Source organism: Cricetulus griseus, chromosome 7, assembly GCF_003668045.3.
Source record: "Cricetulus griseus strain 17A/GY chromosome 7, alternate assembly CriGri-PICRH-1.0, whole genome shotgun sequence".
NCBI classification, from domain to species: domain Eukaryota; kingdom Metazoa; phylum Chordata; class Mammalia; order Rodentia; family Cricetidae; genus Cricetulus; species Cricetulus griseus.
Genome location: NC_048600.1, coordinates 81,112,325 through 81,140,120, shown reverse-complemented (window position 1 = coordinate 81,140,120; position 27,796 = coordinate 81,112,325). Strand labels below are relative to the sequence as shown.

Below are 27,796 nucleotides of genomic sequence, written 5' to 3'. Positions count from 1 at the left end.
GCACCCCTACCAGAGTTGGCCAATTGTCTTCCTTGTGAAATCAGAGCAGTTGGATGCATGCCCTAATTCTTCAGTACTGTATGAGGGACCATACCCTTCACTGTCAGGCCCTCCCTTCCTGTGTGTGGTCTCGTCTGCTACCCTTTGCTCATGAGGTCTATGCTAAAATGACTGTGGAACCTCATACTTGTTTTCTCTTACCTGATAACTGGCTGCTCATCTCTGAGGAAGGAGCTCACAGTCTCCTTTGAGAAGTCTCTCTGGACTCCTAGGTAACACCTTATATCCTTGCCATACATTTTCTTTAGTCTTCTGTCTGAGCATGTACTCCCTTCCACATCTGTCTGAAGTAGTTGTCCCCACCCTCTCAACTGAATTCCTCAAAGATAGGGATAGCTCATTTCCTTGGTGATCACTTGTGTACCAGGCATTTACTCAATGCTCAGTAAAGTTGTTGAGTGGTAATCATGTCTCTGCACATAGCTGGTACTCAACAAACGTTTAAGAAATAAATTGGTCCCCAAAGCATCATGGAGCTTATAATTAAAAGACAAATGAACTTTTAGATTGCAAAATTATCTGCAGATTTTATTTAGTTGATGTACAGGATAGTGACAAAGAACGTCACATTTTGTGATTTCTTCTGCCACCTTTCAACAGAAGAATGCATTACTCTTCACTTATGACTTTGGTGTGAACTTCCCGGCTCTTCACCCGCAGCTTGTTGACCTGGGACTCAGCAATGTCGGCCCGCTCCTCAGCTTCCTCCAGCTCATGCTGGATCTTGCGGAACTTGGCAAGGTTGACATTGGATTGTTCCTCCTGTGAATGGAAACACATTGGAGAGAACAAGATTTGACATTTTCTGCTTGCTAATTGCCTTTGTTGCTAAAAGAAGCTTCCGGATTTGTTACATGAATGAGAAAGTAAAAGGTCCTGTCATTTGGTGGCATTCTTTTTTGGGGGCAGAACATCCCATGAATTTGACTACATGAATGAGTGTGCTTATAAACCCCCTCTTTAGTCTCTTTCACTTGGCTCTTTTCCTAACAAACTGAGGATGTTATAGTGACTGCACAGAGGCCAAAGAGGCAGGGATCTGATTGATTTGTCTTTCTGCAAAACAAGCGTTTAAGAGAAGACTCAGTAATGATATTGTGTACAGAGAGCCCCAAGGAAGAATGAAGAATTTACAGACTGTGAAAGATTATTTTTTTTTAAAGTTCAGAACCGGATTTAATCATAACGTTAAGTAAGGCTTAGACTAATTCAGATCCTCATTTGCATTGCCCCTGTGAATGCTGGGAATTTGGAATGTTCTAGATAGTAAGCATAGTGCAGTGGAGAAGCATTCCTGTTTAAACTCATTTGAAATGTTACTTGATGCAGTCTCAGAGAAATGAGCTAGAATGTCTAAAGCTCTAATAATTTGTAACAAACTTTTGGTTTTCCAAATAAATATTCATTTTCCCATTTAATTTGGGGCTCTTGGCTTGTCCATTGCCTTAGAATAAAGCCCCTGGAATGTGAGGGACTTCGGTGCTTCACAGAACAGACATGGTCCTAGAGCATTCTGTTTCTGTGGAGATACTCACGGCCTCCTCAGCTTGTCTCTTGTAGGCTTTCACTTTAGTCTGCAGTTTGTCCACCAAGTCCTGCAGCCTGAGCACATTCTTGCGGTCCTCCTCAGTCTGAAAGATGCAGCAAACAGAGGGTGTCATCAGCTGACACTGCCCTCTCGTCTTTATTTTCTTAAAAGCTGTAGGCCTAGCAGAGAAGGGAGGACCAGAGTCACCTGGTAAGTGAGTTCCTTCACTCTTCTCTCGTGTTTGCGAAGACCCTTGACAGCTTCAATGTTGCGCTTCTGTTCATTTTCAACCTCATTTTCAAGCTCCCTCACCTGGAAGAGAAAAGCAAGATTAACCGTTTGCCTGTGACTCTTCATACACACAGGCTGGGAGCTGAAAGAACATGCAGACACCCACCCTGGCCTCCAGTTTCTGGATCTGCTTCTTGCCGCCCTTCAGCGCCAGCTGCTCAGCCTCATCTAGACGGTGCTGCAGGTCCTTCACCGTCTGCTCCATGTTCTTTTTCATCCGCTCCAAGTGGGCGCTGGTGTCCTGCTCCTTCTTCAGCTCCTCCGCCATCATGGCGGCCTGGTGAGTGATCAAACAGAGTTGGCTAATGACTGGCAAGGCCCGGCAGGATTCAGATTTTTCCACCTCTATCTTGCCCTCCGCTCACATCAGTGATGGCTTTCTTGGCCTTCTCTTCTGCATTGCGGGCTTCCTGGACGATGTCTTCCATCTCTCCCTGGATTTGGGAAATGTCTGTCTCCAGTTTCTTCTTGGTGTTGATGAGGCTGGTGTTCTGTTACAAATTTAAAAAAAAAATAAGAAAACTACATTTAATTACAAAGTCCTAAATTGTTGATAATTAGAAATGTTCAGAATAAAAACAAAATCAGAAGTTATTTCGAAGCTTGGGGCTTTTTCTACCTATATCTCTGGTCATAAAACATAAATGACTCAATGTAAATTTAATCTCTAGTGACAAAGGTATTTACTTGTTATCTGTGGATACTTGTAAACACATAGTAATATTGTCCAGCTTTAGGCGGCTGTGTAGTCTAATTTTAGTTGTTCATCCATGTTGGTTGGCTCTACGTTAAAGCTCATAAATAGCATCTTCATTTGTACAAAAGATGGACCAAGAATGAATCCCCATGTTTTTGAAAAGTTAAAGGTATTTGAAATAGTTAATCAATTCTAGATACTTATAATTAGTAAGAAAAGTGTTACATATTAATTAATTTGATTTAAAAATTTACAATATTGGCCAGGCGGTGGTGGCACACGACTTTAATCCCAGCACTCAGGAAGCAGAGGCAGGCAGATCTCTGTGAGTTCGAGGCCAGCATGGTCTACAGAGAGAGTTCCAGGCAAGGCTCCAAAGCAGCACAGAGAAACCCTGTCTCAAAAATAAATAAATAAATAAGTAAATAAATAAATTTACAATATTGGTGGTGCACGTCTTTAATCCCAGCGCTCGGGAGGCAGAGGCAGGAGGATCTCTGTGAGTTCGAGGCCAGCCTGGTCTCCAGAGCAATTGCCAAGATAGGCTCCAAAGCTACACAGAGAAACCCTGTCTCGAAAAACCAAAAAAAAAAAAAAATTACAATATTGATTTAAACATTTCCATAATTGCTGAATTTAGGTATTACAATGTTCAAAATATTCTGCTATACAGTTTATTACTTAAAAAATAGAGGGCATACAAATTAGCATAAGACAAAAATAATACATGGTCAATAATCAGAGACTACCATTCAGCAACACTTTTGCTTATTCTTGTGTATATATATTTTTTTTACAAAAAAAAGCTAGGGGATCCCTCACCTTAATTTGCTTTATTCCTTTACTGTTTTGTGACTGTCTTTCTGAGGCAGTGAACATTTCATGAGGTCATTGCAAGGATATCCCACCATTTACCTAACAAATTACTAGCACTGATGATGGCTCCTTGGAAATGAACCCAAGAGCTTATTTTTACATATTTTTGGCCTATTTATTGTCTGTGTAGAGTTTTGAAAGACAAGATGGCTGCCAGTGTTGGATGCATATCTCCTCATGGGTGGTATTTTGTGCTTCTTTATATAAGCTTTAAACTCCAATCTTTTCAAGTCCACAACTACCCCATCCCTTAAGTGAACTTGTGACCTGTCTATGTGTCAGTCCATACTAACATCAGATCCTTCTGTGCATTTCCCAAAACCCTGCAAAAGTGTCCTTGCCAATATTGCTTGTACATCTTATGGACATCCCGGCAGACTGCCTTTAGCTTCAAAGAGTGCATTTGATATGCCTGGTCCTGAGCCTCACCTGAGTGTGCAGGAGCTGCACGCGCTCACTGGCATCCAGAAGCTCTTGTTCTGCCACTCTTCTGCTCCTCTCTGTCTGTTCCAGGGATGCCCGCAGCTCCTCGATCTCAGCCTGCATCAGGTTTGCTCTGCGCTCAACCATAGCCAGCTGCTCCTTAAGGTCATCCTGGCCTCTGAGTGCATCATCCAGGTGCAACTGAGTGTCCTGCGAAGAAATAAGAGAGACTCTTACTTGTGTTCCAGTTAAAATAGATTCAGACTTAACACCAGGCTCACACCTGGCTCTTACCAACTCGGAGTCTGATTAAGTAGGAATATCTACAAGTACCATTAGGACGTAGTCCTGGAATCCTAGTGCAATACTTCAATCCAAAAGCACATAATGTTCTATTTCAGATCCCAAATAATAAAAACAATCATGGATAAGTCTATGAAATTTTGTGTCAGGAAAGTAGTCTTAAAAATCAGCTAACCTGATGACATTAATTTACATATTTAAGAAGGGAAGTCCAGCGGCCGGATTCAGTGGGTCATGCCAACAATCCTCCCACTTGGAAGGCTGAACTGCTTCATCACTCAGTCTCCACATATTAACCACTCATTTTGTCTCAGATGACAAGGCAAATTCTCTCTTGGACCTTTCAGATAGAACTTAGCGCCTTTCCAAACTACAACTATTTTTTTTTATCTTGCTACCACATTGCTTTGATAATTTATGGCCTGTAAATTTCCTAAAATTTTAAGACTTGAGTTCTACAATAACACCTACCCTGCAGACACAGTGTGGGTTCACCCCAAGGTACCTTCAGAATTCCTTGTGTGTTCCGGAGGTTCCTGATGGCCTCTGCAGCCTGGCGGTTGGCGTGGTTCAGCTGGATTTCCATCTCATTCAGGTCACCCTCCATCTTCTTCTTAATCCTCAGGGCATCATTTCTGCTCCTGATCTCCGCATCCAGCGTGCTCTGCATGGACTCCACAACTCTGAGGTGGTTTCTCTTCAGCTGATCTATTTCCTCATCTTTTTCAGCAATTTTACGGTCAATCTCAGACTTCACCTGATTCAACTCAAGTTGGATGCGTAGAATTTTGCCCTCTTCATGTTCAAGAGATGCCTTAATAAAAGCGACAATTTGGTGACCTCACTATGGTGATTTCCCAAGGAGGCATTTGGCCCTCCTCCTCAAACTTTCACACATCTCAGCTTAGATAATTGATTCTGCATTTGCAAGATATATATGTCAGGTTTTTTCTTTGATGGTGTGCATCACCCCCTAAAGCTTACAAAATGGTAGACTTCTGTTGCCATTCTCCTTTCAGTCTGTTTATAATGGATAGTTGAGCAAACAAAGTGCGTACCTCTGCTTCCTCTAAGGAAGCCTGTAATTCACTCTTTTCCTGGTCAATTTGCTTCTTTATTTTCTCCAGCTCATGGATGTGCTTCCCTCCCTCTGCGATCTGCTCCGTCAGGTCAGAAATCTCCTCTGTGGAAGAACAGATGAGAGGAGGTGGTTGGAATGATGGAAATATGGGAGGGTCTAGCCAGGGCTAAGTAGGATCGGAAAGGTTGAGACTCACGCTGAAGATTCTTGTTTTCTCTCTTCAGAGTCTCCAGTTGATCCAGAGACTCCTCATAGGCGTTCTTCACCTTGAACAGCTCAGTGCTGAGAGAACGGGACTCCTTCTGGGAGGCTTCTAGCTCAGCCTGAGTCTCTTCATACTTCTGTTTCCATTCTGCTAGGATCTGGAAGCACATCATTAGTTAAAGTCTGAACCCAGACATAATGCCCCTTTCCCCCAGGAGGGACACTTCACGGATCCCGTGGACCACCTTGTCAAAGTTCCTCTGCTTCTTGTCGAGTGCAGCGCACGCAGCATTAGACCTCTCCACGTCAATCATGAGGTCTTCCACTTCATTCTGGAGCCGCTGCTTCGTCTTTTCAAGAGAAGCACATTTGGAATTCACAGCTTCTACGTGTTCCTCCGCATCCTGCAGACGCTGAGCCAGCTTCTTCCTGAGGAGGCGGTCGGTGTGAGTGACCAAGAGTCGGTTACCACAACGAACTCTGCCTAGCTGATGATTAGGAAAGTCTATTTTCCCCCAAGGTCTTTTATTTCTGTGTGCCAAAAGCTTTTCCCAGAATTACTCTTAGAGCCCATTTTATCTCTTTCAGACTTCTGATTTCCCAGGTGAGTTCTTCTCCATCTCAAGTGTTATCAAACATATCTACAAAACCAGAGAGAAGGGGGAAGGGGGAGGGCCCTGAATCTGAATTAACCCTGACAACTCAGTAAAGGATACATTTCCTCAATAATGTTACAACTAAATGCAGACGGTCCTCTTAACTGTACAGATAGGGAAATTGTGAAATTATTTGATAATTCTCTGTGGCATGAATATTCTTTCCTATTTTTCCTTTGGTTTTGTTTCTGTCTAACTCTTTGAAACCCATACTTGGCCTCCTCCAACTCCTCTGTGCGCTGGATGGCATCTGTCTCGTATTTTGTCCTCCACTGGGCCACCTCACTGTTGGCCTTGGACATAGCCCTCTGCAGCTCAGCCTTGGCTTCCTGCTCCTCTTCATACTGTTCCCGCAGCAGGTCACAGTCATGGCGGGCTGACTGCAGGGCGTGAGCCAGTGCATTCTTGGCCTAAATAACCCAAAATTATACGATGTGAGTTTGTATTCTGATCGCTGATGGTCTCCTCGTGAAATTCAGTAGTGTGTCAGGTTGCCCAGTTCCATGGACGAATGTGTCAACTGAGGGTTCTCACCTTCGTCTCCTCTTCTAGCTGCCTCTTTAGCTCCTCAATCTGTTGTGTGAATGCCTGTTTGCCTCGGGAGAGCTGAGAAACCATAGCATCCTTCTCATCCAGCTGTCGAGAAAACTCACCTGATAGAGAAAACACGAATGATTGAGTTCTTTTGTCTCAGCCAAGAGTGAGGTGGACCAGCCCTCCTTATTTCATACAATGCAAACCAATGTCTCTGGAGTGTTAGCACGCTGCTTTCTTTGGTGTTTTAGGATGGAGATAACAAAAGTCTTCTAAGCCCAAAAGATTAATTTTCCCCCTCGGGTTGTAGCTTAGAGTCATCGGTCTGTAACCTTGCTATACCCTAAATTTGAAGGAGTAAGAAATCACAAGTGTGCATACACTGTGCGAGGCCTGACCTTCCATGCTTTGTTGTTCCAAAGGTATTGCTACCCGCTGACTGACCTGACTCTGTGTGCAAGCGTGCCTTCTGGGTCGACAGCTCATTGATCAAGCGTTGCTGTTCCTCTTCCTTAGTCTTCACTTCACTCAGCTGGTCCTCCAGGGTGCGGCACATCTTCTCAAGGTTCCCCTGTGGTGGGAAGCAGAAAACAGGACAGGATGACACATTTCTACTCAGAAGGCTGAGATTTAAACATCTGTAACTATTTATGACAGGCACAGAATATTATTCATGTTGCTGTCAAAGCCTCACACAGTGTTTGGGAAGCAGTGGAGGAGCGTAGGTGACCGACTGAATGAATGTGCGCTCATCGAAACTGGATTCCTCTCTTTGGGGAAACGTGACCATCATTTATGGCCCACATAAAAGTCCCCCTCTAAAAGGGGACTTTTCCTTGTTGTGGCATTACTACTGCTGTGGCCATGGCAACAAAGTTTAAGGTGATTTTGAAAAATAAGATGTGGAAAACTTGAGGGATTCCATTCAATACAATGATGTCAATCAGAAAATCTCAGATGACATGCAGTGTGGCTAGCTAGAGTAACATACAGTATACAGTCACTTTCAAGTATTTCAGATAAAGATAAATCAAGAAGCTAGGAAAGACCTTGGCTTTGGAGACAGTCTCCATGTTACTAGCAAGGTCGTCGATCTCCATCTTCAGCTCACTCTTCTCCTTCTCCAGCTTCTGCTTGACCCTCTGCAGGTTGTCAATCTGCTCCCCAAGCTCAGCCACACTGTCTGCATGCTTCTTCCGAAGAGCAGCTGCTGTGGCTTCATGCTGCAGGGTGGCCTCTTCCAGGTCTCTGCGCATCTTCTGGAACTCAGCCTCTCTCTTCTTGTTCATCTCAATCTGGGCTGAAGTGGCCCCACCTGCTTCTTCCAGCCTCTCGCTGATCTCCTCCAGTTCCCGGGAGAGGTCAGAGCGCTGTTTCTCTGCTTTGGCCCTGGAGGCCCTCTCTGCCTCGATTTCCTCCTCCAATTCCTCAATGCGGGCCTGGGGATGACAGAAAGTACAGGCTCAGCTTCTTGGGTCAGTCATTTTTTTTTTTTTTTTTTTGCTGATGAGTTAGAGTGATGGAAGACGTTTACTTACTTGCAGCTCCTTGATCTTCTTCTGCAGCTGCATGCCAAGGGCCTGCTCATCTTCAATCTTGCTCTGCAGATTGCTCATTTCAAACTCTTTCCTAGTTTAACAGCAACACATTAGCTTATAGTCAATTCTTCCTACAGCCCTATCTGTATAACTGAACATTTTATACTGCTGGACTTAAAAGAGAGAAGTACATGTTTTACAAGTCAATGAAGTACTATTTTAATTAAATGAAAAATCAATGTTGTTACTTATTTTCACCCCTTGAGTCATGAAGCAATGATTGGGAAGCATTCAAGCACGTGTTTCAACTGTGCGGACACAGTGAGCAGAGTTGAATTCTATCACACTTACTTTTTGAGTTTCTCATCAAGTTGCTGTTTATCATTTTCTATGTCCATTGTGGACTCTTGGGCCAGTTTGAGGTCCCCCTCTAGTTTCCTCTTTGCTCTTTCTAAGTCCATCCGAAGCTTCTTTTCCTGTTCCAGTGATCCTTCAAGCTAAATGATAGTGGATTTTGTTTAGGCTCTCAAGGATTGAACTATAAGTTGTTAGCCAGATACTCAAGAAAAAAACCTTAAAAGAGAACAAATAGCATGGAGACTTGAAGCCTGAATTTCAAGTCTCATAGACGCCACTGATGGCTTCATTTCACCATTGTTTATTTCATTCTATCTAAGGAAAAGGATTATTTTTCATACTCACATCATCCACTTGCTGCTCAAGCTTGGTTTTGGCCTTGGTCAGGGTGTTGACTTTGTCCTCCTCTGCCTGCAGGTCATCCAGGGTCTGCTGGTGGGCCTCTTGGAGGGCCTTCTTCTCCTTGGTCAGCTTGGCAATATTTTCGTCCAGGCCTGCCATCTCCTCTGTGAGGTTTTTCACCTTTAGATTTGAACAGATGGTAGTAATACTGATGACAACAGGTCATCTTGACAAAATACATCATAATGTAACTTCTTAGGGCGGCATTAGCCTGACATGGAAAAGAGCAGCTGGAAACCAACCTAGGCCATGTGGCTGAATATAATGGGAGATAAAGGTGGAAGCAAAAAGATGGCACAGTTGTAGCTTTTTCTTTCATGTTCAGTAATTTTAAGATTTAAGGTTAAGTACTAAATGAATACTTGTAAATAATTTAAAGTAAATAGTAATTGTACCTTGTTCTCTGTGGCATGCTTCTCCTTCTCAACCTTGGCCAGTGTCAGCTCAAGGTCGTCGATGTCTTTCTTCAGCTCTGAGCACTCATCCTCCAGCTTCCTCTTCTTGGCCGTCAGCTCAGCGTTGATCTCTTCCTCATCCTCAGCTCTCTCGGTGAGCTCTTTGATCTTGGCCTCCAGCTGGATTTTGGTTTTGATCAGCTGGTCACATCTTTCCTCTGCATCAGCCAAGCCGTCTGCTTCCTATGGGGAGAGATAGTGTGTTTTCTTTTGTAGGGGCTCTATTTGTAAATACGAACTCATGTGTTAAAAGTTGGGAATGGATGACTGCCAGTTGGTCAATGGTTAGGCCATTAAATTGCCAGCTTTTAAAAAATTAAATAGACAACATACAAATGTCTTTATGTGTTGATCAATGACAGTAAAAGATTCCTTCTAAATATCCATGTGTAGAAGGAAAAAGTAGCTTTGCTGCAAAAATTATATGATCTACTAACCCTCAGTCCTTTTGAAAAAGTAATTTATTATTTATTGGATTCATTTTTTCTAATTCAATTAAAGGCTCAAATTATCCTCTTTTCCTGCTCTGATAAAAACAGTGTACTTTATAGTTAGTATTCAACAATATTTATGAAAGAGAATATTCTAATACAAGAGGATGCTCCATTGAGAAAGGAAAATGCCTAGAGATATTTTCATGACTTTATTCACTAGTGACTAGACTGTGAAGGATGCATATATGAATATAAGCATCCTGAATGTGTATAAGATACACATATGAACATAAGCATCATAGATGTTGGGGGATGCACATATGAACTTAAGCGTCGTGGATGTGTGTGTAGGATGCACATAGGAACATAAACATCATGAATGTGTGTATGTAGGATGCACATATAAACTTAAGCATCATCGATGTGTGTGTGTGTGTGTGTGTGTGTGTGTGTGTGTGTGTGTAGGATGCACATATGAAAATAAACTTCATGGATTGCGTGTCTGTAGTATACACATATGAACATAAGCATCATGAGTGTGTGTGTAGTATGAACATATGAACTTAAGCATATGGAATTAAGTGGATGTGTGTGGGGATATACATAAACTTCATTGCTTTGTGCATGTAAGAAGCACATACAAACATAAACATCATGGTTGTGTTCATGTAGGATGCACATATGCATCATGGATGTGTATGTGTAGTAGACACATATGAACATAAGCATCATGGGTGTGGCTTTGTGGCTGCGTTTCTTTGGGTCTGAATCTTAGTGTTTTCAAAAGTCAGGAAATCACAGCAGATTCCTGGATAGAAATCATTTACTCTGAGTTGCCTATATCCAGTCACATCCCCATTAGATAATATGAAAGGGCTGTGCGCAGTGTGTGGCACTCACAGCTTGAACCTGGAGCTGCAGGTCATTTTTTTCTTGCATCAGAGCTACCATCTTTTCTTCCAGTTCTTTCCTTTTGGCCTCTGACTTAGCCAGATCCTCTTTGGCCTTCTCAAAATCTTCCTTCATGTTGGCCATCTCCTTCTCTGTCTCTGCACTCTTCAGGAGGGGCTTGATCTTGAAGTACAGTTTCATCCAGGGCCAGTGCTTCACATTCATGAAGGCGCGGACGTTGTACTGGATGCAGAAGATGGACTCTCTGTGGAAGGGAGAAAAATAGATACAAATGGGCAAAAATGTGTAAAGTGCGACCATCATGATGGCACTGAGCTAAGTGATGAAAGCAATGGAAAAGGCGAACATGCTTTGTTCCTCACCTCCTCTCCATCATCTTTCTGAATTCCACCCTCATCAAATACCCTCTGCACATGGCTTGAGTTCGGGTGATGAGCTGAGCCAATTTATCATCTCGCATCTCCTCTAGAGTTCCCAACAGGCCAGCTTTAAAGAAAACCTTGGCAGAGAACAGTTAGATTTGTTATTTCTACTCAAGCAGAAACTCTAAAAGTGCAAAATTTATGTCAGCAATTTAAACTGGTGGTACCTTGGTGTGACCAAATTTGTACTGGGTGTGGTCGATGTCAATAGAACCCAGAAGTTTCTCAGAGGCCTTCTTGCTGTCAATGAATTGGCCTTCTGGGATAGCACTTGCATTTAGAACTTTGTATCTGTTGGAATGAAAAGCATATTCAAAGCATGATTTTTCTTCAAGAAATAAAAGGTAGCTACTAATGAAAAACTGGACCAATCAAACAATGGCAAACCAAATGGCATTTAAATTTTAACACTGCTCTATATAAAACATTTAAAGATATGAGACAAACCTCTGCTTGAAGTCTGCATAGAGGATCCTGCTGGGGAACCCCTTCCTACAAATTCGGATGCCTTCCAGCACACCATTGCACCTCAGCTGGTGCAGGACCAGTTCATGCTCCATGGCACCTAGAAAGGGGAACACATCTTTACAGCCATCTAAAGAGAAGCCACACTGAGCTTGCTCTGTGCATGAGAAGTGTCTTACCAGGAGTCTTAGTTTCATTGGGAATGAGGCAGCGGACAAAGTGGGGGTGGGTGCTCTTCAAGTTGGTCATCAGCTTATTTAAATTCTCCTATAAAACCGTACGGAGAGATTTAGAATAACTTGTAGCTGTATCTTTCCTCTATCACATTCTAATGAGCTGTCTCAAACAAATCATGATGAACAAGAGAAATTCTGTGTCTGGAAGGTGGGTTTCTAGAACATTCCTGAACATACAAGGATAGTCCATTTCAGTTCGTTTTTCTCAAACCCTGTCAATCATGAAAGTTTTGTATTAAGACTTTGAGCATATGGCGTAGATGTAATTGAACACAGTGGGTTCTTTTTAAAGAGGGTCTGATTTCATCAAAAACCACATTACTACCAGATGTCTTATATTTGAAGCTTGTTAGAATATCTCATTTATAATAATAAGCTTTGCTCTGAAATAGATGTGATGTGCCTTCTTTTTGTTAAAAATTTCCTGAAGTATTTTTCAGATTTAAAAAAATACAATACTACTTTTTTTCACTTTCACCATAAGAATCCTCTGAAATCTCTCATTAAAGACAGTTTAATTATATTCTAAGTGTAAGATTATACTGTACCCTGAAAAGAGCTGACACCGTCTGGAAAGATGAACCCTTCTTCTTGCCACCTTTCTTTCCACCACCACCACCCTCTGAAAAACAGAAAGCAAATACAGAGATTATTTGCTGCAGCCTCGGAGTCCTCTTGTGTGCATCAGCATTCGGAAAGTGGTGTCTCCTCAAATGTCTCTGGCACTTATTCTCTTTCTTTCTTCCATAGCTCATCTACCTCAATTCTAGATGAAGATACAGTAATCACTGGCACAGTTACAAAGACCCAGGGAAGAACAAAGAATTGTGCAGAAGTTAAAAGATGTGGGTAGGTGATGGGACTCCCTGACTCTATCCAGATCAGTAGTGTCTGCTTCCTGCAGGGTCCACCCAGAAGACAGATGACTAAGGTCCTGCCAGTGCATACATCCCCTAGAACAGGTGGAGTTGCATGCTTGTTTCTAGGTAGTTGAGCTTGGCTCATCAGCATGAACTCATAATTTCTATTTTCCTATGTTCCCATGTTGTTACTTGAACATCTGGACTTCGGATACTTAAGGAAGAAAATACAACCTTACTCAGTTCCCCTAGTGCTGTGGCCCTGATGGATGGTTTCCTTATCTTCAACTTAGTTATAACCTTGATGGAAGCAGTATTATTGATGTGGAGAAGTAATGGAACAATCATCAGCAAATCACTGAACCTTCTAAATCTGCTTTCTCACTGATAAGCAGGCTGTGGACTGCACGATTCTTGATGCCTAAATGCCATGTTTGTTAATACACTATCATTTCATTCACATTGGCCTGAACATTCATAGTATGTTTTGCAACACTTATAGCAATGGTTCTCAACCTTCCTAATGCTGTGATCCTTTAATACAATTCCTCATGTTTTGGTGACTCCTGACCATAAAGTTATTTTCATTGTTACTTCACAACTGAAATGTTGCTACTGTTACGAATTTTAATATAAATATCAGTGTTCTGTGGTGGTCTTAGGTGACCCCTGTGAAATTTTCATTTGAACTCCCCAAAGGGGTCACAACCCACAGTGTGAGAACCAGTGACCTATATTGTCTCTGACAGACATGTATTTTTGTGACAAATTGATACTATAAAATTTACCTGCTTCAGCAGCTTGTCCCCCAGAAAATAGGAAAGCCAGAGTCTTCAAGCCAGATTTCTGGTATAGCCCCACCACGGTCTCATTCAGGGGGTCCTTGTTCTTGTCCAGCCAGCCAATAATGTTGTAGTCCACAGTGCCAGCATAGTGCACCAGCGAGAAGTGGGCTTCAGCCTTGCCTTTGGCTGGCTTGGGCTTCTGGAAGTTGTTGGACTTTCCAAGATGCTGTTCATACAGCTTGTTCTTGAAGGAGGTGTCTGTCGCCTTGGGGAACATGCACTCCTCTTCCAGGATGGAGAAGATGCCCATTGGCTAAGTATTAAAAAGGGAGAAGATAGTGCTGAGTCCTTGAGAAAACTGTGCCCCAGTAGTCTGTGTGATTGGTACAAACCTGAAAAGAAGGCATTCCAAAAGAACTTGGAATTACGTATTAAACAAATGAGATCCTATCTTATTACTCCCCTCTTTTAACAAAATATGACAAAAATCATCTGAAGAATGCATAGGATATATATTGCTGAAAGACAGTTTAAAAGTTCATCCATACCATCTGGCAAATGTTGTGTTCAGTGAGTAAAATTAAATTCTAAAAGCACCATCTCAAAGCTCAATTTTTATCCTATGACTATATATGCTCATATATTCTCTGAATACTTCTTTCTCGCAGTGTAACATCCTTCACCACAACTATAGACATGCAAAAGATGTAGAAAGGAGAGACTTTGTTCTGATGACCCAAAATGAAACTTCACTAAGAGGAAGGTGCATCTCCTGCTGTCTCGTGAAAACTCTGTACTTTCAACCCCTCCCATCCCATCTCTATAGAGTTAAATATTGGTATTCCATCAGTTTTTCTCACAAAGCAGTTTGACATTTCTGAGACAAATTTGACATGAAAGACTGAAAGTAAATTCAACATTGATGATTATATGAATTCACAAATTCATTCTCAAAATCAATTTGATAATCCAGAAGTTGAAATACTAGTGAAGGAAATACATAATTTTCTAGCGACTGCATAGTTTTGATGAGCAATGGAACTATTACATCACCAAATTAACATATTTTCTTAAGTTGTGAATCCTAGGTTTTTTCCTATTTTTTCTATTCTTGTGAATTTTGATCTGACAATTTACAATTTTCCTAACTGGCAATTGCATTTTATTTCTACTTTATCTTTGCTTGAGGAGATTTCATATAGGTTCTTTCTTGGTACCATGACAAGATCCGTGTGTGTGTGTGTGTGTGTGTGTGTGTGTGTGTGTGTGTGTGTGAGAGAGAGAGAGAGAGAGAGAGAGAGAGAGAGAGAGAGAGAGAGAGAGAGAGAGAGAGAGAATATGTGCATGCTGGCATATGTTTGGAGGCCTATGGAGACCAATACCAATGAAATCACATAGAAATAAAAATGAGGAAGGATGTAGGATTCCTTGGTGCTGGAGTTACAGGTGTTTGTGAGTCACTTGATGTAGGTGCTGGAATCAAAACTCCAGACTTCATGATAAAGTAACAAGCACTCTTAACCACTGAGCCATCTCTCCAGTCCCAAGATCCCAACAATTTTGAACATTGATGTTGCTTAATGATTTCTATCTAAATATGATACATCAGTTGCTCAAACCTAATTGGATTGATTGCCTTAATTACTAGTTCCCTTGATTACTAATGGGGAATTCAGAGATCATTCCCAGGGTAAGATCAAATAGAAGTTTAGTGTATTTACTTGGTAGTAATCATGAGTAAGGAGTGAATTGATGAATTCAACAATTAACTGTCCAGCCTTAAGCATCTTACTATGCACTGCCTTGTTATACAGTACACAAGGGAGGATACATATGCAATGTACCATTATAACCACAGCAGGATTAATCGCCTATTCAAAGGACTAGCTGAACTTTCATCTCTTTCTTCCATACCAATACCAATGAAATCACATAGAAATGAAAATGAGAAAGAAAGAAGCCCATGGTGCTTTCCTTTGATCCCAGCATTCAGAAGACAGATGGAGGAGGAGAACCTCTGTGAGTTCGAGGCTGGCCTAATTTTACATAGTGAGTTCCAAGGTTAGCAAGGGTTACATGATGATACCCTATGTCATAAAAAAAAACTGAGGAAACATAAAATTATAAGAGTTGAAAATGTGAGTAAACATAGGAAGAGGGACAGTTTGTTGTTCTTGTTTTAAAGTTTGAAAAGTCACACAAACCTTCTCGATGAGCTCAATGCAGGCAGCCAGGTCCATCCCAAAGTCGATGAACTCCCAATCAATGCCTTCCTTCTTGTACTCCTCCTGCTCTAGCACGAACATGTGGTGGTTGAAAAACTGTTGCAGTTTCTCATTGGTGAAGTTGATGCACAGTTGCTCCAAGGTGTTGAACTACAGAAAGAAATAAACTTAGGAAATTGGTCATAAATTCCCTATTTGTATCTATAGGGCAGCTAATACATTTTCTTCAAGTTTTGAGATATTTGGGGTTATTATATTGAAGACTTAGACCTTCAGATCAACTCTTATAATTTTAAATCAAGAGTTAAATCCTCAAATGTTTTCCAAGGAACAATATGAAATCTTACTTACTGGGCAAAATGCTATTAAATAGATCTTTGAAATATTCATCAAGGGCAACCTAATGGAGCATTTCTATACTCATGTGCTTGAGTCTAAGATAAGGTTTGATCAAGCTTTCATGGCAGTCCTTTGAGACGCTAGTCCTGAAAATGTAGCATTTTCTTTTTTTCTTATTCACACTCATTTACTTGTGATCAGACCCCACCACTGACCCACGTCAGCAGGAATCTGTACTTCTTGCTTTGTATTTGGTGAAGAGTATTTCCAGTGCTCCAGCAAGATCAGTCAAGTGACTGCCAATGTGTGTTTGCTAATCATTTCATTACTCACATCAAAGATCTCAAAGCCAGCAATGTCCAAGACTCCGATGAAGTACTGCCTGGGCTGCTTGGTGTCCAGCTGCTGGTTGATGCGGGTGACCATCCACAGGAACATCTTCTCATAGATGGCCTTGGCCAGGGCACCCACAGAGTTGTACACCTTCAGGGAAAGTGTCGGTTTAGTTGTTTGAGTTGGATACAGTGACGACCTTTCAAGTCTCCAGTGCTTTCAATGAATCAGGGAGCTTAAAGCACACTTACCTGCTGCACTGTCTGGCCTTTGGTGACATACTCATTGCCGACCTTGACCCTGGGGTAGCAGAGGGCTTTGAGCAGGTCAGCAGAGTTCAGACTCGTCAGATAGGCGGCCTTGTCAGCAACTGCAGGAAGAGAAGCAAGAACGGTGGAACTTACAGTGTCTCACATAACTTCATTGCAAATAATGATGCTGGTGACAATGGTTTTACACAGACAGTAACGTGCAAAGGTTGTGGATTCTGTCCAGTTGTTTATGTTTGAGAAGCTCTTCCACTCTTCATACTAACTTCAGTTGTTCTTATGATAAGTTGGAGCTTGGGGAGCCTATGCTCCGTGTGATATTTAAAACACAGCAAAAGTACACCACTGATAATAATTTGAGAAATCTTAGCCCAGTGGTAGGAAGGAAATTCTGAATTATTCACTGGAATAGAATGCGCTTTCATCGAGAAGCAAGTATTTTCTTATAATGAAGAATGACAATTACGGGGGGGGGGTGGATATGTAGTCAGGGCAAAGCTCTGGGACCAGTCCCCAGTACCGGGGATGAAGATGTAGTTCAAAACAAGGCCCAGGGTCCAGTCCCAGCACCATAACACACACACACACACACACACACACACACACACACACACACACACACACACACACACCAGGAAAAACAGAACAGTGGAATGGACAGAAATGATTAAAATCCTGTAAATTTGCTCAATTATGTAAAATATCAATGTGTTATCTCCTCTCTCTAAAACTTCTTTCTTTCATTAGAAAGACAATACAAATAGGTCCCTACCTCTGGAAAGGCTCATGTCAACAGTTTTATCAGATGGAAGATGACAACAGGGGTGTTACCTTCAGTGCCATCTGGCTCGGCTTGCTCTTCCCTTTGCTTTTGCTTAAATTTCATGTTTCCATAGTGCATCACAGCACCTGTGAGCTTGTAAATGGCCACCTTTTCATCTGCAGAGAATCCCAGGATGTCCACAGCAGTCTGTTGAAAGAATTGAGTTGGTAACAATTATCACAGTGGCCAGCTTGCTCAGGACACTAGGAGTGTGGCCCCCTGCTTCCCAACCACACTCTGCCTTATATCTGACTAATACTTGGATGGCTTAGACATTGGGTTCTTCCCCTCTAGTTCACATAGAAATACCATTTGAGGGGTGTGGGTGCTAAGGACAGCATGTGAGTGGTCCACCACATACTTTCTTGTCTCCAGTCTCCCAGATCTTCTTTTCCTATGTTGTCCTAACTTGATGCATAGCCCCAGCCTACCCTTCCACCTCAGGTGATATGGACAGTCCAGTGGAAAGAGTTATGCGAACAACAATTGCTCCCACTGATTCTCCACATGTTTCTCTGATATCAGGTTGCAGCATAGCTGACCTTGGAGTGCCTGGGCATGAACTCTACTAACCATTCACTAATCATTAAGGGAAGAGACATTAATGAAGATAAATTTCTTATTTTGCTGAAATGCTTACTTGCCCCCCCCCGTTGGATTTTGGTTACTTTATTAGTTAGCCATGCTAAACATTGTTATGGCTTATAGAAGGGAGCAAGCATCAGTGTAGGTACATGAAAATGAGTCTCTCCTAAGCCTTCCTCCTTTCTTCTGCTTCTAGCTCACTGGGGCTACCCAGTCCTGGAACCACATATAATTAACAAGGCCCTCGAGTGAAGTTGCTAAACTTCTTAAAACCTTCCAGACTAGACAATGGGATATGTCTCAATTCCATGCCATTTTTGGAAATATGAACATAACAGTATGTTACAGTCAATAAAATCCGTATCTATAAGATAAAGGCATACAAATAGGATATTAACTTTTTTAAAAGAAAAAGTATTTTTTAAGCACCCTTCAACTCTATCTCGGTGGGACTGGTTTATCAGTGCTGAAAATACTAGGGTTAAGAATAATTAAGGATTATGCAGAAATTCAAAAGAAAGTATAACATGTATTAAGTTTATGTATAAAGAATATAGGCTCAAACCATGATAATCTTTAAAGTAAAGAGCAGAGAAGGAAAGAGTCAATAGTTTCAGAAACAAACATAAAAGTAAGTGGAATAAAGCCGGACATTGGTGGTGCACACCTTTAATCCCAGCACTCTGGAGGCAGAGGCAGGTGGATCTCTGAGAGTTCGAGGCCAGCCTGGTCTCCAGAGCGAGTACCAGGATAGGCTCCAAAGCTACACAGAGAAACCCTGTCTTGAAAAACCAAAAAAAAAAAAAAAAAAAAAAAGTTTGTGGAATACCCAAAAGAGTGGTTTTTGAGGGAGACAACTCATTTTCCCTAATGATTAATAAGGAGAGGGTCATCTTGTTAGTCTATAGGCACTTATTCAAAACAAAGTTTGCCTTTACATCTAACTATAAAGAACTTGAGAATTCCATTATCTGTTATAAAAAGTGGGAAAATATTATAGCTTTTCCCTGGGTACAGGGGCTGGCAAAAAAAGAAATCGCAATATTATAAGGGCACAAGTATTGAGCAAAAAGTGACCAACGCCATAAAGAGTAAAAAAGATCCAGCTCGGTGAGGGATGCTGGGTACCTTACATTTATTGCAGATATTTGAAATGTAAACATATGTGTAGGGTAGCATTTAAATATTTTGTGATTTTTTTCCCCAAGTGTAAGAAAGCCTGAAATATAGCACTGTCTGGCCCATGCTCTGTGCTAATCCATTTCACTCTGATGGGAGGAGAGTGATGTGTGCTGAAAGGGGCCTTGCTCTCTCATGCCTTCCCCTGTCACTTACATCTGTGGCCATCAGCTCTTCCTGGTCATCGATGCTGGGCACTGTGATTTCACCTTGGCTGACGTAAGTGAAGTCATACGGGTTGGTGGTGATCAGGAGCATCTCTGGATGCATGGGAAAGAGCATGCAGAGTTACTTTGGTCATCACCATGTTCAGAGGGACATTATAGGCAGGATGTTGGCTTTCTTGATGGAAATAAAACAAGATGCTCCTTACCAATCAGCTCTGGCTTCTTGTTGGACATGATCTGATAGAAAATGTGGTAGCTTCTTTCAGCTTTGAGCTGGAAGGTGACCCGGGACTTCTCTAGCAGATCTGGAAAGGCATAGTATGCACATATTTAAATGAAAAAAAGGCGAAAGTAGAAAATTAAGCCTTGAAATTCACACAATAGAAACAAGAGCAAGGTTTTTCCCATCGGTGTGCCCCCAAAGAAAAGATTCTTGGTCAGCAGTGTTTATTAACTCACAGGTTTCAATATCTGCAGAAGCCAGTTTGCCTGTGGCACCAAAATGGATCCTGATGAATTTACCCTTAAAAAGGCAAAGGAGGGTTGATTAAAAAGCTGGGAACTGTTTCATTAACTATGCACCAAATAAGTAGAAAAATACATTAACACGGTGTATATAGAAGTGTGGAGGTGATTCTCACATGAACAGGGTGACCAAGAGACTTACAAAGCGAGAGGAGTTGTCATTCCTCACAGTCTTGGCGTTGCCAAAGGCCTCCAGCAGGGGGTTGGCACTGATGATTTGATCTTCAAGGGTCCCCTTAAGACAAATGGAGAAGGAAAGCAAAGCTTGGATTTCCTGAGATGTATATACTAAAATACTAATTTCCCATCTGTCTTCTGCCTTCCCATGGTCACATCCTGTAGCATGGGAACCCACATTGGCCAGTGGGACATGCCTGTGACATGGTTTGGTTTCGGTGCCACTCAGGCCCCACCTTTGCTTCTGAGAAATGAAACTGCTGATGAAACTCAGGCCTATAACTTGCTAACGTATGGCCGTGTTCATCTCCTCCTCACAAAGCCCTTCCAAGGTTTATTTTCTGAACTCTGGCATTATGGGCATCTGGTTGCTATGGTTCTGACACAGCAAATCACACTTTAAAAAGCTAGTTTCCTCTGTCCTCCCTCAGATGGCCAGGCCCACCTGCATTTTGCCAGAAGGTGCCTCCTCCTTCTTCTTGTCCCCAGTGACTGCAATTGTTGCAAAGTACTGGATGACACGCTTCGTGTTCACAGTCTTCCCGGCCCCGGATTCTCCACTGTGAGGACCAAATAAGAAGTCAGAATATAAGGCCAGAGGCACTGCCCTAGCAATCAAAACTCAACTGAAAGAAAGGCATGGTGTCTACTTACGTAATCAGGATGGACTGGTTCTCACGATCTGTGGAGGGAAACCACAGACAATATCAAATGAACGAAAGCACAGACACTACTAAATTTGTACTCTTCACGAGTCTTAAGAACTGAGTGTAAAAGGTATGCTAATTATCACACTGGTGTTACCATTAATTAATGAGAAAGACTATGGATTATGGAATGCACTAGTTCACTCTTTTACCAATGAAAATCAGCCACATAGCAGCAGCCGGCTTCACGGTTTCATGTCTCCTTTATTCACCTGGTTCATGGTTCAAAATCCTGCCATGTTTTAGATGTCCAGGCTGCATTTGCTATAGTGCTTGTGGAATTTCAAAGCTTACTTTTAAAATGAGATTATTCAGTAGGTATAAGTAGGACAAGGAGTTGATACCTAGTTTTGATTAACTATGAACTGGAATTAGCATCAACAAATTTAGATTTCTAGCATAGAAGTATAAGCAAATTTTCCTATGCTTTTGTAATTGGTTATCATATTCTAAATCAAATTTTCCACTTTGGTCACTGCTATCATCACATGTATGCAAAACATTTCATTCTCAAGGTGCTGGATGTATGCTGCCTCTGCTATGATTCTACAAGTGTTTTCTAGTGCTCATAGAGGCTGAGATTATGGATACACTCACCCGTCAACATGAACTGATAGGCATTATCAGAGATGGAGAAGATGTGGGGCGGGGCCTCCTGTCGCTTTTTGCCTCGGTAGGCTGCCACCACCTCCGGGTTGTATACCGGTAGCCACTTGTAGGGGTTGACGGTGACACAGAAGAGGCCCGAGTAAGTCTGTGGACAAAGACAAAGTTACCAATCACCTCATTACTCCAGCTTGGAAATAGTGCTGTGTGAGCAAGGAGAGGGCTACTAAGGAAGTGCCGGTCCTGATGAGGTTTCGCTCGTTGACTGCTTCCCTCTGCTGTCCAATGCTGTACCAATGCTCCAGATAGCCAACTAATGCAGTTAACCAGAGAGCTCTCTACACATGCATTTTCAAAGACACCATAATTTACAACACTGACATAATGAGGCATTTCAATGACAGAAAGTACATGGATTTGATGAAATATGTCAGGGGATACTCACGTAGATCATCCAGGCTGCATAACGCTCTTTGAGGTTGTACAGCACGGCAGGCTCGTGCAGGTGAGTCATCATGGCCATGTCCTCGATCTTGTCGTACTTGGGAGGGTTCATGGAGAACACTTGATCTTCCTTGACCGTGACAGTCTGTTAAGAATGGAAGGATCAAGTCAATACCAACTAAGTAGGAGAAAAAGATCCCTTGTGCTTCCCTACCTTCACCCTCTTCCTTTTACTCACAGCTCCACCTTCGGTCTTGGCTGTCACCTTCCCCCCTTCCCTGCTCTGCACTGTTGCTTTCACATAGGACTCCTTAGGGTCCACAACAAACACGGATGACTTGGCATCAAAAGGCTTGTTTTGAGCCTCGATTCGCTCCTTTTCAGACTTTCGGAGGTAAGGAGCAGCCTCCCCGAAAACGGCCATCTCGGCGTCGGAACTCATGGCTGCGGGCTATTGGTGGCAGCTCAGGGCCAGGTGCACCTGGAGAAAGAAATGGGCATGAGTGACAACCCTGGCCTATGGGTTTCACTTTGACAGGTTTGTTTACTCACTCTCTCCTTCCTCCTGTGGACTGTTCCAGGGAGCTAAGAGAAGACAAGAGTACCTAATAGCCCTGTGTTGGCAGTTTAATTTTCATGACATTTTAAGCCTTTGTTCTACCTTCTCTATTGTAAACCACAGTTGAGAGAGATGTGGAGGGATGGCTACCCATCCAACCACATTTGCCAGGCTACAAGTGTTTTCAAAATCTTTGTTTGCTTGTTTGTTTGTTTGTGTTTACCCCATTTCCTTTCCCTACCCCTTTGTTCCATTTGTTTGTTTTACATTGTGGTGATATGAAGAAATGGGAAAATTTTTAATCTTATTGTCTAAATGAATTTATTTTTTTAAAACCCAGACATTGCTGAATGTAGTGACACACACCTTTAAACTCAGCACTTGGGAGGCAGAGGCAGGAAGATCTCTTTGATGCCAGCCTGGTCTACATAGTTCTAGGACAGCCAGAGCTACATAATAGAGAGATTCTGTCTCAAAAAAAAGCCATTTTTCTGTATCACAAACTATTGAAACTGAGTGTAAAGATTATTGTTTGTACGTAAGAAGAAACATCTAAATTCAGGCTGAATATTTAATACACACAAACTCCTAGTTAACTGACAACTATTAGGCAAGTAAAGAAAAAAATAAACCTGGTGAGTATTAATAAAATATTAGCACAAGGAAAGCTGTAAATAACAACAAATTATCTTGCTCCAGATCAAAATCTAGTCCCTTGCATCAGTTTTTAAACTCTGCACAAGCTGTGACCATTATCCAAGCAAAAATAATTCCAAAGGATTTCTTGAGAAAAACAGGCACCTGAATTTTAATAAGACTCCCCGGTGGTCACATATTAGTCTGCACTCCCCTGACTGGTTTCAGCATGCCACTTGTTTCTGCCCAGTTCTTACTGTGTTAGGCTTAGTGCATCTCTCTCTTTCTTCTGCCTTCTCTTTTTGAAAACATCACATTTTTAATTTCTCTCCTGAGACTGATTGCCAGGATGAAGTTTCAAGGCAAAAACAACTCATATTTTTTTGTCAAACAAAACAACTCTCTCTCTGGTCATAGTAAAAGCCCCCGTGGAGTGGAGAAGAGGATGGTACAGAGAGCCACATGTTGGTTGCTAGGGTCAATGATGTTTCCAGAAAGAGTCTTGGTCTTTTGTTATACACAGTGAATGTTCTCTCAATTTAGAGTTAGATATGAAATTTTCCACATCCTGTATCTTAGAATCAGTCAAAGGCTTATGGTGAGATGTGGAAGCTGAGTTATGTTTTCAAGGGACAGATACTGAAACATTGGATGTTAGTTTACATTTGTCTCTTCAAATGCTATTCTATGACATTGTTTTTGTGTTTCTACATGAAGCAATTTTGGATCCGCTACACACTGTGCCCTGATGATTGCTATTCGGCAGTAGATCCTGGAACACAGGAAGGGCAACATCACCCTAGTCATGTCTGTGGTGATATATTGTTTATGATCTAATAAAGACACTGAAGATCAGAGAAGCAAAGCAACCAGCCACTAGAGAGTTCTCACCTCTACCAATGCTCAGACCAAACAGGCAATCCACTAAACCTCAGACTGAATCTCCAGACTGCACTGCTGTCCATCAATCTTCAGAATCCTAGACTCCCCACTGAGACTGCACTGAGCACTCTCTCTAGTGCTGGAATTAAAGGCATGAGCTCTGTTTCTCTTTTAGACTGGTTCACTTTCATGTAGCCCTGAGTGGCCTTGAACTCACAGAGATCCATCTGCCTCTGTCTCCTGAGTCCTGAGATTAAAGGTGTGTGCCACCACTGCTCAGCTTCTATGGTAATTGCTAGTTTTGCATTCTGATCTCCAGTGTCTTTATTAAATCATAGACAATGTATCCCCATACATATCTTAGTAGTCATCTGTGCTTTTGTGTCATAAGCCTTCAAGGAGCCTCTGAATTGGTATATAGTGTTGGGATTCTGTCCACACAGTAGCAATTGCCTCCAGTGTCAACAAGTAACATTGATTTCCTTGGAAGCGATACATTTTCTAAATTGTTATTACCTATTGTGTTCAATATAAACCCACTTAAATCAATTATCTAATACATAGTAGGTTTTCTTTATTCTATATATTCTTCACATGAGTCTAATTACACATCGGCACTTGCATACAAGGGGAGACACACTGAGTGTTTCGATTTGGTGGGAAAGTCCTTGGTAACCATTGGCTTAGATTCTAGACAGCAAGAGCCAGAGGGACCTTAGCGGCCGACTTGAATCTGCCCTTCTGATTTCACTGATGAGGAAACTAAGGTTCAGCAAGGTAAAGGGTCATCCAGGATCACCAAGGTGGTAAGTGGCAGTGGAGAGCTTTGAGCCAGCCATCTAAATCCAGGTCTAGTGTTAATTCCCTTGCAACACATGTGTGAAGACTTGTAAAAGCCAACAGGTTTGACCCAGGGAGCTGGAATTAGTGAAAAGCCTAGATTGGCAACCAGAAATTTTGACTTCTGGAGCAACACTTTTTTATTTTACTATGTAGCCTCTTTACTTGGTTAAATTGTATAGCAGTTCACATTAAATATTCATGAGTTGCATTAAGAAGTCAATGTAAAAGAGAAATGGCATCAGATTCTGGTTGATTACAGACTTGAACAGTCCAAGTTTTATGAGACGCTGTCTTTTAAAGACAAGTTGCTCCTATACCCAATAATAGACTAGAAAATAAGATAGTCACTCATTAAAATGTAACACTAGAGAGAGAAAGAGGCCTCTTTTCTTTGGAAAGTAATAATAAATTTCTCTTACCTTTTGTGTTACCAGATGAAGAAGGAGGCAAGCTTGAGGCAGACAAGTACTGTTGAAAGAATAAAACAGAGATGCTGGGCATTTTCTTTCTTTTTCTCCATTTAATCATAAAACACTAGAACTATATTTGCAATGTCTTTCTCGGGGGTGTTGACAGTAAAGCTTGGGAAGGAATAGCCATCTGCCTTAAATGTAAACTCACTCACATCAGGAGTGCACAGACAGCCATGTGGTCTGCCACACATACATACCTTTACGAATTTGAGGAAGGACAGGACAGAGGCACCCCAGCTTCACTTTTATAGAGACCGTTCTGCAAACACAGCAGCCACCTCAGCTGTCCTAGCTGGGGACCTACTTGGCAAAACCATTTTTGGCAATCTCTTTGCACAATATTCACTGACTGTGGCTGTGAATGGATATAATTAGAAATATTTCTTGTCACCTATAAATAATTTGACAGAAGATGATCTAGGGTTCTTTATAGGCATTTGATAGGGGATGGGGATCCAAGGCTTCGGAGGCTGTTTCTCCAGGCTTGGATGTTGTATCATTCATCACAAAATTCAAAGCCAGGTTCCTACTTACTCTCGTGCCTATAAAGCTCTTTTGACAGGATGAGCCTGACGTGGGGAGAGTAGGACTAATTGATGTGTTGGTGCTTAGAGCCATGAAGGAGTCTGGATGGAGCTTTAGATCTGACACTGTGACTGGAAGCACTGAGTGATGGATATTAAGAGGAAAATTCCTAGGCAAGGCTCGGGTTTTAGAGGGACGGGTGATAAGATTCTTTTGAAGTCTGGAAGTCTAAACATGAAGGAGAAAGTGAAGTCTTAGGTTAGGCAGTGGTGATGGGGCAGTGATACCGCAAGGTGGGATTGCATAAAAACTCTGCTCCCTTTCTGGAGGATTTGCCACGGATCTCTCCCACCCATGCTTCCACGGCAGGGCCAGCAGGCTGCCATGTGATACCCCATGCATGTTTCTACTGCATCACGGAAGGAATACAAACACGAGTTCCTAGGGCATGGGGAAACGCCCAAGGCTAGCTGTAGCTCCAATGAGGTGGGTACTGCATCCTTTTACTTAAGGTGGGAAGAAAGGCATGCTGTCCACAAAGGTCTCCCCGTGGACAGAGAAGGGGAGGGGGACACACGTGCCCTTGAAAGGCAGAAATTGGATTTGGTTAACTTGACACGGGCACAGCTGTTGCCGAATATGACAGGAAATCTACTCACTCTGACTGTCCCTGTGAGCTGGCGTGGTATTTTCCACTGCTGTCTCCTGACTTAAATTGCTAATTCAGGAGGTGGCCTTTTTAGAATCCTGTTAGATTATAAATGCGGAGAACTTGTCTTTCAACATGCCAGCAGGTTAAATCTTCTATACTTTTAAATTGCCTTTGGATGTAAAGCGATGAAATGGGTGATCAGGTAATTTTTTTTTCTTTTTTTAACCTTCATGGCAGCGACCCACACAAGTTGAGTGGCTTACCCAAATTATTAGGCTCTATGCCACAGAGATAATTGTTCTGATTCTTTAAGATTTTTACAACTCATTTTTTTCCACCTCTTTTGGAAGTTTTTGTCACAGTTATAGACATAGTAACTATTTATTAAATCTGTTTGGATCTGGAAGATAAAAGAAGAATATTTGAAGGAGACCAAGGCAGAAAGTACATTAGTAGAGAAAAGAGACTGACTGAGCCTAAGCATCAGACCTTTAATCAGTCACAGTCTTGAAAATCCTGAAACACGACAATGATGCAGTAGGTGGCAGCCAGCAGGGGCCACAATAGTAGATATCAGAGAACACCATGGAGCTTGGACAGAGAGAAAAGAGAAGAAATGTTGAAGGAGAATGGAGACAACTCCTTTGGGCTTGCTTGTCTAGGGGGTGTCTAAACAGAACACAGGAAATGAAGCTGAGCTCCCTTGTACTCGTTCGGTTCTTTATGGCTACATATGTGTGGGAAGGACTGCCTTAATCCAAAGTAGAGTATATTTTGGATGCACTGTTCAACAGCCCAATAAACACTTTTTGCTGGCAACTTTTCTCCTATTATCCTCATAAACGAGGAAATGAAGGTTTTTGAGGCTTTGTACTTTTATATCTATTGCAAACAAATCCAGGGAAAAGTTAACACTGTTTTAACCTTGTGGTCATAAAAGTTAATTACATATTGTACATTATTATGTTAAATTGTATTATAAGGTGTAAATTGGTATACAGTCTCATTGCTGCACATAACCTCTGTATCAAATGCTCAGGACAGTGTCAGTAGGGGGCGCTGAGGCACACATTCCTCCATTAGGGATTCCGGTCACAGTTTCACGGGGACTCCTGAATTCTCCAAAGGACTTAAAGTGATTGTAAAGGACTTTGGGTGTTTAGGGGATGTCCAGTAAGCAGGTTATTTTCTGGTTTAGATATAAATTTTTGTGGCAGTTGAATCTTGGACCAGAGATATTCAGAGCCTAGTTTCTGTGGTGTCCAGCCACGTCAGCGCATTAATAAAACTTCTTAAAACCCAGTAAATACAATTGGTATTTGTTTTCT

At 41.9% G+C, this 27,796-nt stretch overlaps 1 protein-coding gene across 2 annotated transcripts; it reads right to left on the bottom strand.

The window, feature by feature from the left end:
* Positions 1–669: 669 nt before the first annotated feature.
* Myh4 (myosin heavy chain 4) lies at positions 670–22,340 on the bottom strand. 2 transcript variants are annotated; one of them, XM_027427117.2, is made up of 39 exons: positions 22,137–22,340; positions 21,900–22,043; positions 21,446–21,602; positions 20,796–20,823; positions 20,587–20,701; positions 20,107–20,199; positions 19,899–19,962; positions 19,646–19,744; positions 19,429–19,532; positions 17,517–17,655; positions 16,668–16,786; positions 16,417–16,566; positions 15,724–15,894; positions 13,523–13,832; positions 13,094–13,101; positions 12,423–12,494; positions 11,818–11,905; positions 11,621–11,738; positions 11,341–11,464; positions 11,114–11,250; positions 10,740–10,995; positions 9,346–9,588; positions 8,894–9,070; positions 8,543–8,688; positions 8,192–8,282; positions 7,703–8,092; positions 7,098–7,224; positions 6,654–6,772; positions 6,333–6,529; positions 5,709–5,892; positions 5,456–5,621; positions 5,237–5,361; positions 4,684–4,992; positions 3,882–4,085; positions 2,245–2,370; positions 1,986–2,156; positions 1,796–1,900; positions 1,596–1,691; positions 670–822 (listed from the first exon to the last, which is right to left on the bottom strand). In XM_027427117.2, the coding sequence occupies exons 1-39, from the start codon at positions 22,338–22,340 to the stop codon at positions 670–672; spliced, it is 5,829 nt and encodes a 1,942-aa protein (XP_027282918.1). The 2 variants fall into 2 exon arrangements, with proteins under 2 accessions (XP_027282918.1, XP_035303422.1); XM_035447531.1 differs by lacking the exon at positions 13,094–13,101 and having other exon boundaries at positions 12,423–12,496.
* Between the last annotated feature and the right edge of the window lie 5,456 nt (positions 22,341–27,796).